We start from the raw sequence: 13,695 nt of genomic DNA, 5'->3' as shown, positions 1-13,695 counted from the left end.
TCCTCTTTGTATGTCTGGTAGAATTCAGTTGTGAACCCATCTGGACCTTGACTTTTTTTGGTTGGTAGGCTCTTAATTGCTGCCTCAACATCAGCTTTTGTTATTGGTCTTTTCAGGGTTTCGACTTCTTTCTGGTTTAGAAGTCTAAACCAGGGAGGGTGCAAGTGTCCAGGAATTTATCCATTTCTTCCAGGTTTACTGGTTTATGTGCATAGAGTTGTTTGTAGTAATCTCTGATGGTGGTTTGTATTTCTGTGGAATGGGTGGTGATAGCCCCTTTATCGTTTTTTATTGCATCTATTTGATTCTTCTCTCTTTTCTTTTTTATTAATCTGGCTGGTGGTCTGTCTATTTTGTTGATCTTTTCAAAAAACCAGCTCTTGGATTTATTGATTTTTTTGAAGGGTTTTTTGTGTCTCTATCTCCTTCAGTTCTGCTCTGATCTTAGTTATTTCTTGTCTTCTGCTAGCTTTTGAGTTTTTTTGATTTTACTCCTCTAGCTCTTTCAATTTTGATGATGTTGGTTTTAGATCTTTACTTGCTTCTCATGTGGGAATTTATTGCTATAAATTTCCCCCTAGACACTGCTTTAAATGTGTCCCAGAGATTCTGGCACGTTGTGTCTTTGTTCTCGTTGGTTTCAAAGAACATCTTTATTTCTGTCTTCTAGATGTTTTGAAGTTTTGCTTTCACATTTAAGTTCTTGGATGTCTGGAATTTTTTATTGGGTGTGAATTAGGGATCTAAATTCATTTATTTTCCATGTGAATAGCCGTTTCTCTCAGTACCATATGTTAAATAGTTTATTGCTTCTTTTGGGATCTATAGCACTCCTACAAAAAATTTCTAAAAATATGGGAAACTGTTTCTTCCTACTAATACCCTATAGTCTTTTAATTACTTGAGCTTTGTAATGAATCGATCTTTCTTTCTTTCTATTCTTTTCTTTTCTTTCTTGTTGGAGTTTTGTTCAGGCTGGAGTGCAACGGCACCGTCTCAGCTCACTGCAATCTCTGCCTCCTGGGTTCAAGGAATTCTCCTGCCTCAGCCTCCCGAGTAGCTAGGATTATAGGCACCCACTACCATACCTGGGAAATCTTTGTATTTTCAGTAGAGATAGGGTTTCACTATGTTGACCAGGCTGGTCTCAAACTCCTGACCTCAGGTGATCAGCCCATCTCGGCCTCCCAAAGTGCTGGGATTACAGGTGTGAGCTACCGCACCTGGCCTGTAATGAATCTTTATATCTTTTTTCTTGTTTTTTGAGATGGAGTTTCATTCTGTCACCCAGGCTGGAATGAAGTGGTATAATCTTGGCTCACTGTAACCTCTAGCCCTGGGTTCAAGCAATTCTCATGCCTTAGCCTTTCTGGTAGCTGGGATTATAGGTGCATGCCACCACGCCCAGCTGATTTTTGTATTTTTAGTAGTGACAGTTTTGCCATGTTGGTCAGGCTGGTCTCCAACTCCTGACCTCATATGATCCACCCACCTTGGCCTCCCAAAGTTCTGGGATTACAGGTGTAATCCAGAGCCACCACACCTGACCATGAATCTTTATATCTGGTAGGGCATATCCTCGTTTCTTTAGGTTCTTTTGTTTTCCTATTAATTATTTTATTTAACAAATAAATACAGTATTATTAACATCTGTGACAAAGATACAGAACATGCTCCCAAAGAGTTAAGAGTCCACTAAGGAACTTGGAAGCCCACTGCTTGCCTCTAAGTCTCTACTTTCATTTTTATTCCCTTCGTCAGTTTATCTCATTCAGTAGACCGTGAACTTCATGAGAGCTGGTTTCATGTCTGTCTGCATTGCTGACACATACCTGGCGCTTGGAGGCTTAATGAATAAGAGAACTCCATGGCTGAGGCTGGTCATATGAAAGAGATAAAAAGAACTTCAGTATCCATTAATGCATATTATGTGTTAGATGAGTACTGCATTCTTACTACTTAAAAGTAAAGAGAAGGCAGAATTGACTTCTAATTTAAGCCCTAAAGAATAGCTTCTTGGAGGACTGAAAGTTGCACCTTCAAGAATGGTTGCAATAAGGGAGAGGATGTGACTTTTCTTAACCTCTGGAAGGAATGACTCAAAGAAAGGAAAGCTGACATTAAGGCAAATTCAGAGCATTCATATGGTTGGTTTAGTGTGAAATGGAGTTCTTATGGGGAAATAGTGGCAGATGAGGGAGGTTGGTGGTTGAAGCGAGATTGTGGGGAGTTCAGAATTGTAGGCCATGGAATTTTGAGAGCAGAGTGGACAGAATTAGGAAAGGAAAGGGATCAGAACAAGCGCACTTTGTGGATAAGGCACTAGACCGGTGGGAGGGATATAATGCCTAAGGATGAACTGTTTTTTCTATATACTTTTCTCTAGATGCTTTAATTGAACTATTGTTCTCCAATTACAGATCTTGGAGCCTAATCAACAGCTAAAAAGGTCTTTGGTTAGGACTCAGCTTTTGTTGCAGTTTTCCTTTTCTTTCTATCCAGTTAATCCAAAGATGAATTGGACTTTGGAGTTTATTTCCTATTCCCTGAATAAACAGACTCAAAGAAATATATAGCACTTATAGCTGATTTTCCACAGTATCACCTTATCATCCAGTTGATTAGGTGACTTGAGTATGTTTTCATCTCCATGCTTTTTTTTTCCTCTGTAGTACCCCACTTTTTTCAAGAGGGGAAAAATATTTGTTCTTTCTGTTTTTAAAGCTCATATGTAAAACTATCAACTTAGAAATTTAAAAAGCACTTAAAACTGTTTTATTCAAAAGAAATAGGTGTCAATGTGTTAATGTTTTTTGCTTTAGGTTTTGTTTTTTTTTTTAATTTTTTGGGGAAGTTTTTTGTTTGTTTTTCAAAGAAGTTATAATGAAAATACATCCAATGAAAAATGTTTCCACAGCTGGTGGATCGGATTGCTAGAGGCCAGGTTTTTTTCACCAAACTTCAAAATCTAGTTGGATGCTGGGCACAGTGGCTCATGCCTGTAATCCCAGCACTTTGGAATACTTGAGGTCAGGAGTTCAAGATCAGCATGGCCAACATGGCAAAACCTTGTCTCTACTAAAATACAAACATTAGCTGGGCATAGTGAGGGGTGCCTGTAATTCCACTACTTGGGATGCTTAGGTGGGAGGATTGCTTGAACCTAGGAGGCAGAGGTTGCAGTGAGCTGAGATTGCACCACTACACTCCAGCCAAGGCGACAGAGCAAGACTCCGTCTCAAAACAACAACAGCAACAACAACAAATCTAGTTGGAGGAAAATAAAATAACCTTGTTATTATTGCATATTGGTATGAACCTTAACACCAAAGGAATAGCCCAAGAAGAATTATCCCATATTGCCTTTTTCTTATGTTTTAGTGTGTTCTATAATTGTAACAATGTGTTTCTTATTTTAACAGTATTATCAAAAATTTTGGTGGAACAGTGAGTATTGTCCCAGTTGGGGAAGCAAAGACATACATAAATGGAAAACATATTTTGGAACTCACAGTATTACATCATGTAAGTGGATGGGTGCTACGGCATAAGAAACTGTTTGACTTTAGAAAAGCCATTGAATTGCTTTGAGTTGTAGTTTCCTCTCTAAGGTAAGGGTGTTGAAGTAGATTAAGGACTTCTTCGTTTCAAAATTAATTTTCCTATTAATTGCTTTCTTTTGTGCAAAGACAGAAGTTACGTTTATATGAATCAGTACCTGAAGAGCTGACCACTAGCAGTATCAGTAGGTGTCCTATAAGAGCTAGGCTTTAGAATCAGACCAGATAGGGTTGAAACCTTGGCTTTGCCATTGTTACGTGACTTTTGGCAAATTATTTAACTAGGTGATCAAACAATATCACCCAAGTCAGGACACTTTTGAGATCATTATTAATCATTACATCAGGAGAAAAAATGTCAGCAGTATGTTGCAGGCAAACCCAGATGCCTTGTGACTTTATATATCCTGCCTTTCAGGGATAGTGAAGGATCAACAGAAATAGTAATTTGTGTATATAGTTCCTACAACAGTATCTGCAAATAGTAAGCTCTCAAAGAATATCTGTTGTTACTAAGCTTTGTGCTCTTTGGTTTCCTCATTCCAAAAATTGGCATGATTATATATATCTCACTGAGTTGTTGTGAGTCGTAAATGTGATAACATGCTGTCATGCACCTCAGGATGTTTTGGGCAGTGAGGGACCACATATACAACAGCGGTCCCATAACACTATAATACTGTATTTTTACTATTTTGTTTTCTGTTTAGATATACAAATATTTACCATTGTGTTATAGTTGCCTACAGTGTCCGGAACAGTAACACGCTGTACAGGTTTGTAACTAGGCGCAATAGGCTATACCATGTAGTCTAGGTGTGTAGTAGGCTATACCATCTAGGTTTGTGTAAATACATTCCATGATGTTCACACAACTATGAAATCATCTAACAGTGCATTTCTCAGAACATATCCCTGTTGCTAAGAGACATATGACTATATATGTAACGTGCTTAATGCAGTGTTTGGTATATACAGAGTAGTAAATGTCGGAAGGCTGAGGTAGATGGATCCCGAGGTCAAGAGTTTGAGAACAGCCTGGCCAACATGGTGAGACCCTGTCTCTACTAAAAATGCAAAAATTAGCTGGGCATGGTAGCACGTGCCTGTAATTCCAGCTACTCAGGCAGCCTAGGCAGGAGAATTGCTTGAACCCGGGAAGCCGAGGTTGCAGTGAGCTGAGATTGAGCCATTGCACTCCAGCCTGGGCCACATAACAATACTCTGTCCCAAAACAACAAAAAAAGTAATAAATGTTAGTTGCTATGATGTTTATGTTTATCATTAACACTAGATTATATTGAATTTTTGGGCATAATGAATTTTCTTGTGTAATTTTTTGGTTGAGACTCACCTCAAGTAGTTAATTCTTTTGTGTGCTTTAGGGTGATCGAGTGATTCTTGGTGGAGATCATTATTTTAGATTTAACCATCCAGTAGAAGTCCAGAAAGGAGGAAGGCCATCTGGAAGAGATCCTCTTATAAGTGAGGGTCCAAAAGACTTCGAATTTGCAAAAAATGAGTTGCTCATGGCACAGAGATCACAGTAAGTATTGCTGTTGATATGAAATAGTAAGTGTATGAGAGAGAGCTACAACAGAGTTCATCACATTGTGCCAATCTCTAGTAATTAAATCTTTGGGTGCTAGTTTCTAGTGATATTATTTTTTTCTCTTGGTGCATTCATTAGTTCAGCAAATATTTATTGAGCATCTATTATGTGTCTCACTGTACCAAATGCTGGGGATATAAAGAGTAAGGATTGAAGTTTAGCTCATGTCCTGGAGGAATTCATCATCTCACGGGGCTGACAGTTTTAACAGTGCTATGACACCGTGCTCTGAAAGAGTCCTGCACTGTGTGTGTGGTATGGGAGCTCACGGGGTGACACCTGGCCCTGACCAGTTATCAGCAAAGGTTTCTGGAAGATGAGAAAATGTTCTGTAGAGGAGAATCCCAATAGACGATTCAAATTTAGCCAGAGAAAGACTGGGAGGGTGTACTTTTGTTTTCTTTTCTTCTTGTGCCCCAGTTTTAGTTCATGCAGTATTGTAGGATTTCTGGCATAAGCGCTATCCTTGTAAGCTAACTGATAAAGTATATACAAATAAAATGCTAAAGAGTTTGGACTTTCTCTTAAAGGATTAGGGAAACATTAAAGAATTTTGAGCAGACATGAGACACTCATAATCAGAATCACGTTTTTAGAGAGATCACCAACATTGAAATTTGGAGAATGGATTAGAGATAGAGCAAGCTTAAAACCTGCAAATACAGCTAGGAGATTATTGAAGTAAGGTAAATATAGTGTGGTTAGGTAGGAAAGAAACATGCAGGAGATAAGATCGATAAGGCTTGATGATTTAGGAGGATGAAAGGACGAGGAATCAAGAACTAGTTATGGGCTAGACTAACTGCTTTGTCACCTTTTAAAAAGCCTCAACCTGATTTTGCCCTTTAGAAAGAATTTTTTTAAATTGAATACAATATAAATAGCACAAAATTTACCAAGTTATCCATTTTTAATTGTATAGTCCAGTGGCATTAAGTACCTTCACATTGTTTTGTTTTGAAACAAAGTCTGGCTCTGCTGTACAGGCTGGAGTACAGTTGGCATGATCTCAGTTCATTGCAACCTCTACCTCCTGGCCTCAAGCCGTCCTCCCACCTCAGCCTCCTGAGCAGCTGGGACTACAGGTGCACACCACCACGCCTGGCTAATTTTTTAATTTTTTTGTAGAGATGGAGTTTCACCATGTTGCCCAGGCTGGTCTCAAACTCATGAGCTCAAGCAGCCCACCTGCCTCAGCCTCCCAAAGTCCTGGGATTACAGGCATGAGGCACTGTGCCCACTCTAGTACCTTCACACTGTGTGCAACCATCACCATCATCCATCTCCAGAAATTTTTTATTATTCCAAACTGAAACTCTATATCCATTAAACAATAGCCATTATCCTCTCTCTTTAGCTGCGAAATCCACTAGCTTTCTTTCTTCTAATATTCTTATTCTTTTTTTCAGTAAAATTGGGAATGGAAATTTATGTGTAATACGGTTACTAAAGCACTGATTTTATTGAGAAGAAAGACTCTTTAGTTTTGTATAATCATTGATTCTTTCTGTCCTATATATGGAGAAGTGACAAAGCTAATTTCATGTTTTGACTTATCAAAACATCAAATTATTATAAATGGCTTAAAATATATGATACGACCTCTGCCTTATCAGCTCTCATATCATGTATTTTTAGTCATGTCAATATTTTCCTAATATAAATTAGGTTATTGACGTATGAAATATAATTTTCGCTCTAACCAATGTTTGTTTAACATAAAATAACCTTATTTTGTATTTATTATATTAACTATAATATTTACTGTACTGTATATGATGAAACCATATTTTTATATAATTCATTTTCCTTAAGCATTAGAAAAATATATTTATTTAATGTTAGCATCTGCAATAGTAACTAAGTTAGAAATAAGCAATTTTTTCATCCTGTGTGTTTAAATTTTGAGTGTAAAAATTGTAGAGCCAGTGAAAATTTTAAAAACACTGTTAATAGAATGTCAGGAATTAAGTTTTAAGAAATTAAGTTTAAAAGTTTAAACTTCTGTTCAATGGAAAACTTTTCAATAGGATTAAGAGCTGCTATGATGTAGAGTCTAGCCCTACAGGGTCCTGTGAGCCCCTCCCTGCTGGTGTGGCGACGAGAAACTAGAAATAAAAGACACAAGACACAGAGATAGAGAAAAGAAAGTCTGAGCCCGGGGGTCCACTGCCAACCAAAGCGCGGAGTCCAGCAGTGGCCCCGAGTGCCTGGACACTCTGACTTTTATTGAGTACAAAGCAGGGGGCAGGGAAGGTAGGGTGAGGTAATGGTGGTCAGTGATTGTGTCAGGTAAATCACGTGTCTTGGAGATAGGGGGCCCAGGACTTTCAAGCAGCTGAGACAAGGAGAAAACCTAATGCGTCAGCACGTTTTGCATATTTGTCAGAAATGTCAAGGACATTAAAATTCTGTTACTGTTATTAATTCTTATCTTCTGAGAAAAAGAGAAACCAGGTGCAGAAGCGGAGCGTGAGAGTGGACATGGAACATGACCACTGAAGCACAGCATCACATAGAGACAGTTAAGCCCCGGGATATCTGTGGGCCTACCTGACCACCATCAAGCCGTACCACAAGAGCTTGGAGAAGCGGAGTTTTCTTTAAACTTCCCCAGGAAGGAGATGTCTTGGCCATTTTGGACATCTCCTTCCCTAGCTGACTAAACAGCGGGCGCTTTCCCAGCACTGGTGCTGCCCCACAGCCGAGGTGCCCTCCAGCAGTCCTTATGTGGGCATGGCAGAGAACTTAGAGCAGCTTGCCTTAGGATCATTTTGTTTACAGTGTCACCCCAGTTCCATGCTTCATAACCCGATAATTATCAGTAAAATTAAAGGTTATATTGAGTATGTATCTTTATGATTATAAGTGAGAAACCTTAAGATTGTATATGATTATATAAAGGAATAACTATGTGCCTATATTTCTAATTCTTTTTTAAATCAATATTTACATGGGAACAGGCTCAGGCTTCAGACCCTTGCCATGGCACTTGGGGGTTCCCCCCCCACATCATGATATATAAAGAATTCTTAACATGTACCCTGTAAACATCTTGCTACCTTGTAGACTCGAAGCAGAAATAAAAGAGGCACAGTTGAAGGCCAAGGAAGAAATGATGCAAGGAATCCAGATTGCAAAAGAAATGGCTCAGCAAGAGCTTTCTTCTCAAAAAGCTGCATATGAGAGCAAAATAAAAGCATTGGAAGCAGAATTGGTAAAAGGCAGAATTTTTTTTTTTTCTGACAGCATACCCCAAATGATGTGTTGCTTGTAAAGTTGATTATGTCCCTGTAAGGGAACTGGAGGAGATCAGAGATTAGTGATACAAATCTGCAGTGAATCTTCGTCCTCTTTATTTTTACTTTAAGAAATAACGGGGCTGGGCATGGTGGCTCATGCTGTGATCCCAGCACTTTAGGAGGCTGAGGCAGCAGATCACTTGAGCCCAGGAGTTCAAGACCAGCTAGGGGCAATGTAGGGAGACCGGTCTCTCCAAAAAGTTTAAAACAATAGCTGGACGTGGTAGCAAGCACCTGTAGTCCCAGCTACTCTGGAGGCTGAGATAGGAGGATCATCTAGCCCAGGGTGGTCAAGGCTGCAGTGAGCCTTGGCAGAGTAAGACCCTGTCTCAAAGAAAAAAGAAAAGAAAAAGAAAAGTGATAGTAGACAATGGCTACTGGAAGAAGAAGAAAAACAGAGAAACTTCTGTCTTCTAGCCACTTGAGTCATGGCTGCCTCCTTGGTTTACTGGAAATTGTATATTCCCAGAAGCCCATTTTAGAGAATACTCGAAAAAGTTTGACTAGTGATATTTACCTGAATGAAGTGGAGAAGCTCTAATAGGGCAACTTTTCTATTAGTGAGTAATTTCTTGTACATTGATTAGAGAAAGGGATTTTTATACTTTTTTGCTACTATTTTTGCCTGAGTTATTTTTTATTATTGTTCTTTAAAGAGAGAAGAGTCTCAAAGGAAAAAAATGCAGGAAATAAATAACCAGAAGGCTAATCACAAAATTGAGGAATTAGAAAAGGCAAAGCAGCATCTTGAACAGGAAATATATGTCAACAAAAAGCGATTAGAAATGGAGACTTTGGCTACGAAACAGGTAATTTCATTGTATAACCAGTTTGCTCTATTCTGGGAAAAAGCAGGTTTTTTTTTTTTTTTTTTCCTTATATCCTGGTGCTGCTCACAGATCTGCTCATAGAGACTTTGAAAGAGACAGACTTGTTATTTCCAGCTAGTTCCACTCCAGTTTTCTCTTTTTATGCATCTACAACTATCTGGTTATCAGTCATGCCAAGTAGTTTGAATAAGTGAAATAGTACTAGGGCACATAGAGGAAGGAAGAAAGGCACAGCTCCTACGCTGGGTCACATCTTGATGTCACAATGAAACATCTGCCTGTGGAAAGAGCAGCAAGCAGGCTGTTTCCTAAAAGAACTCACAGTATGGCATTTGTTATCTCAGTCTTATGAGCTCAGGCACCTGCTGTGTCATTGAGGACAGAGGCATATCTCACAGGCCACCTCACACTAATCGATTTCAGAAGCCTCAGGGATAAAACCAGCATGTTAATACCTTCAGACACCTTACTGTCAACATTTTTGGTCATTCTTTCTATGACGGGTTCTTGAAATGTGGTACCTACACCAGCAACTTCAACATTACCTTGGGAACATGTAAGAAATGCAAATTTTTATGCTCCACTCCAGAACTTCAGCAGAAACTGGGAGTGGGGCACAGAACCTATTTTAAGAAGCCCTGTGGGATATTCTGATGAATACTAAAGTTTACAAGCCACTGTTTTGATTCCTTATATCTTAATCTTTAGGTTTTAATCTCTCAAATGGCAATTTTACTTCTCTTTTTTTCCAAGTTTGTGGGGTCGAGGAAACTAGGGTTGGAGTTAGGGTGGAGGAAAATACTCCTAATAATTGCAAAGTATTGATACCATAATACAGTTATTATACATCTGCTAGTCAACTCTCGGACACAAAGTGACTAGTGAACCACCTTAGAGAGTTTTAGGAGAAAAACATAGAACTGTTTAAATCTTGGAAAACAATTATTATTACTGGGCTTATAATACTTATTTGTACTAAACTAGATTTCTTGTGTCTTTTAAATTTAAATTATTTAGTCAACAAATGTTCTTGGGTATGGCCTTTTTTTTTCTTTTTAAACAGTTTGTCCTTTTTTCTTCTTTTTTTCCTGCTTTGTTGGGTTTTCTTATTTTTAATTTTTTATTTCAGTAGCTTTAGGGGTACAAGTGGTTTTTGGTTACGTGGATGAATTGTATAGAGGTGAAGTCTAGGATTTTAGTGCACCTGTTACCTGAGTAGCGTACATTGTACCCAATAGATAGTGTTTCTTTCCTTGCCCCCTCCCACCCTTCCTGTTTCTGAGTCTTCAGTGTCCATTGTATCAGGGGTCCCCAGCCCCCTGGGCCACACAGTCTGTGTCTGTGACCTGTTGGTAACCAGGCCACACAGCAGGAGGTCAGCAGCAGGCAAGCAAGCATTACTATCTGAGCTCTGCCTCCTGTCAGATCAATGGCAGCATCACATTCTCACAGAAGGGCGAACCCTATTGTGAACTGCACACACTTCACAATTTAGGTTACACACTCCTTATGAGAACCTAATACCTGATGATCTGAGCTAGAATCGTTTCATCCTGAAACCAACCCCTGCCCCACTGTCCGTGGAAACATTGTCTTCCACCAAACCAGTCCCTGGTGCCAGAAAGTTTGGGGACTGCTGCTTTATACCACTCCATATGCCTTTGCATACCCATAGCTTAGGTCTCACTTATAAGTGAGGACATGTGATACTTGGTTTTCAATTCCTGAGTTACTTCACTTAGAATTATTGCCTCCAGTTCCATTCAAGTTGCTGCAAAAATTTCATTCTTTTATGGTTGCGTAGTATTCCATGGTGTGTGTGTGTGTGTGTATCACATTTTCTTTATCCACTCATTGGTTGATGGACACTTAGGTTGATTCCATATCTTTGCAATTGTGAATTGTGCTGTGATAAGCATATACATGCAGGAGTCTTTTTGATATAATGACTCATTTTCTTTTTTTTTCTAGTTTTTTTTAACTTCTATCAATGGGAAGAAAAAAGATTAATTTATGTCATCAAAAATCTCTAATGATATTGTTGTGGGGAAAAATTATTTTATAAAGAAATTTTATAAATAATTTTTAAAAGCTTATTGTGTTTAATAAAACACATAAAACATGTTAACTAGGCTGGGCGTGGTGGTTCCTGCCTGTAATTCCAACACTTTGGGAGGCTGAGGCAGGCGGGTCACCTGAGGTTGGAAGTTTGAGACCAACCAGACCAATATGGAGAAACCCCATTTCTATTAAAAATACAAAATTAGCCGGGTGTGGTGACTTGTGCTTGTAATTCCAGCTTCTCGGGAGGCTGAGGCAGGAGAATTGCTTGAATCCGGGAGGCGGAGGTTGAGGTGAGCCGAAATCATGCCACTGCACTGCAGCCTGGGCAACAAGAGCAAAACTCCATCTCAAAACCCAAAAAACAAAAACCAAAAAACCATATTAACTATATAGGCTTAATTAAAAGTGTACTATAAAATGAGGTTTCCTATAGTGTGTTATTATTATCAATTTGGTGTTTTCTAAAATAGGCTTTATTGTGTATATTTAAGTTAGACAATATTATGAGATATATAAATAGTAAAATGGTTACTATAGTGAAGCAAATTAACATGTCCATCATCTCAATATGGTGTTATAATTTCTCTCTTTGCATATTGTCACTCGGGGGTCTGTGTGAATGAATATCAATTAGGCTTTAGAAGACCATAGCATCCGCCATGCAAGAATTCTGGAAGCTTTAGAAACTGAAAAGCAAAAAATTGCTAAAGAAGTACAAATTCTACAGCAGAATCGGAGCAATAGGGATAAAACTTTTACAAGTGAGTGTATGCTGATTTTAGTAAATATTTTCTAAAATTATGCATGTTTTTATATGTAAATAATTACTAAAATGTTAGCATTAGTTGCCTTTATATATTCAAACTATTTTATTCTAGTTGTTAACTTTTCTGGATCTACATAAATTTGTATAAGTAGTTGTCTTGAATATTCAGTTTTTGGAATATTTATTGTCTCAATGCTTTAGACTGAATGTTTGTGTCCCCCCAAAATTTATATGTTGAATTTATAACCTCCAAGGCAGTGGTGTTAGGAAGTTGGGGGCTTTGGTAGGTGAGTAAGTCATGAGGGTAGAGCCCTTATAGAATTCGTGCCCCTATAAAAGAAATTATAGAGCGTTCCCTCACCTCTTCCACCAAGTGAGGACATAGCATGAAGACGGTAGTCTGCAACCCAGAACCGGGCCCTTACCAGAACCTGACTGAGGCTGGAAACTTGATCTCAGACTTCCAGGCTCCTGAACTGTGAGCAATAAATTTCTGTTGTTTATAAGCCACCCAGTCTGCCAATTTGTTAATAGTACTGCAACTGAGCAAATAGTAAGCAAAATTTCAATGTGCAGCATGTTTTTTTTAAAAAAAATCTTATTCTAATTCTTAATCCTTGTTTTTATGTCTGTTAATAGTTATGCTTAATCATGGAGCACATTGTGTTTTTTTTCACTTAGACATTTTTTTCGTAAGAGATAATTTTTTTCTAGCTTTACTGAGGTATAATTAACAAATAAAAATTATGTGTATTTAAAGAGTACAACATGATGTTTTTAATACATTGCAAATGATTACCAGAATCAAGCTAGTAACATATTTATCACCTCACCTAGTTGTTTTTTTTTTTTGTCATGAGGACACTTAGGATATACTCTCTTATTTCAAGTGTACAATATAGTATTATTAATTATAGGCAATTTTCTGTACATTAGACCTCCAGAGTGTATTCATGCTGCATAACTGAAATTTTGTACCCTTTGACTGACATCTTCCCATTCTCCTGTCCTGTATTTCCTGGTAACCATCATTCTACTCTCTGTGCCTATGAGTACAACATTTTTAGATTCCACATGTAAGTGAGATCATATAGTATTTATCTTTCTATGTCTGGCTTATTTCACTTTTGGTAGTGTTATTAGAGTTTTCTACATGTAAGATCATGCAATCTGTAAACAAACAATTTTACTTCTTCCTTCTCAGTTTGGATAACTTTTATCTCTTTTTCTTGCCCACCTGGTTTTGTTGAAACTTCCAGTACCGTGTTGAATAGAAGTGGTGAGAATAGGCATCCTTGTCACGTGCCTGATCTTAAAGGAAAAGCTTTCAGCTATTTGCCGTTGAAGATGTTAGGTGTGGGCTTGTCATATATAACCTTTATTATGTTGAGGCACATTCCTCTATACAGTCTATCATAAAAGGATGTTGTATTTTGTCAAATGCTTTTTTTGCACCTATTGAAGTGATCATATGATTTTTATCCTTATTCTGTTAATGTGGTATATAACCTTTATTGATTTGTATATGTTTTTTTTTTTTTTTTTTTTTTTTTTTTTTTTT

At 38.0% G+C, this 13,695-nt stretch overlaps 1 protein-coding gene across 1 annotated transcript in view; it reads left to right on the top strand.

Moving 5' to 3' along the window:
• Window positions 1–13,695, top strand: part of KIF14 (kinesin family member 14) — a 71,578-nt gene that overhangs the window by 23,802 nt on the left and 34,081 nt on the right. Inside the window, exons 14-18 of the mRNA XM_017499389.2 lie at window positions 3,423–3,525; window positions 4,946–5,106; window positions 8,242–8,389; window positions 9,131–9,283; window positions 12,003–12,129. Of these exons, the coding sequence (XP_017354878.1) occupies window positions 3,423–3,525; window positions 4,946–5,106; window positions 8,242–8,389; window positions 9,131–9,283; window positions 12,003–12,129 (692 nt within the window). The remainder of the gene's footprint in view (window positions 1–3,422; window positions 3,526–4,945; window positions 5,107–8,241; window positions 8,390–9,130; window positions 9,284–12,002; window positions 12,130–13,695) is intronic.

Source organism: Cebus imitator, unplaced genomic scaffold (genome assembly GCF_001604975.1).
Source record: "Cebus imitator isolate Cc_AM_T3 unplaced genomic scaffold, Cebus_imitator-1.0 Scaffold257, whole genome shotgun sequence".
Lineage (NCBI taxonomy): Eukaryota > Metazoa > Chordata > Mammalia > Primates > Cebidae > Cebus > Cebus imitator.
This window is presented reverse-complemented; position numbering and strand designations above follow the sequence as displayed.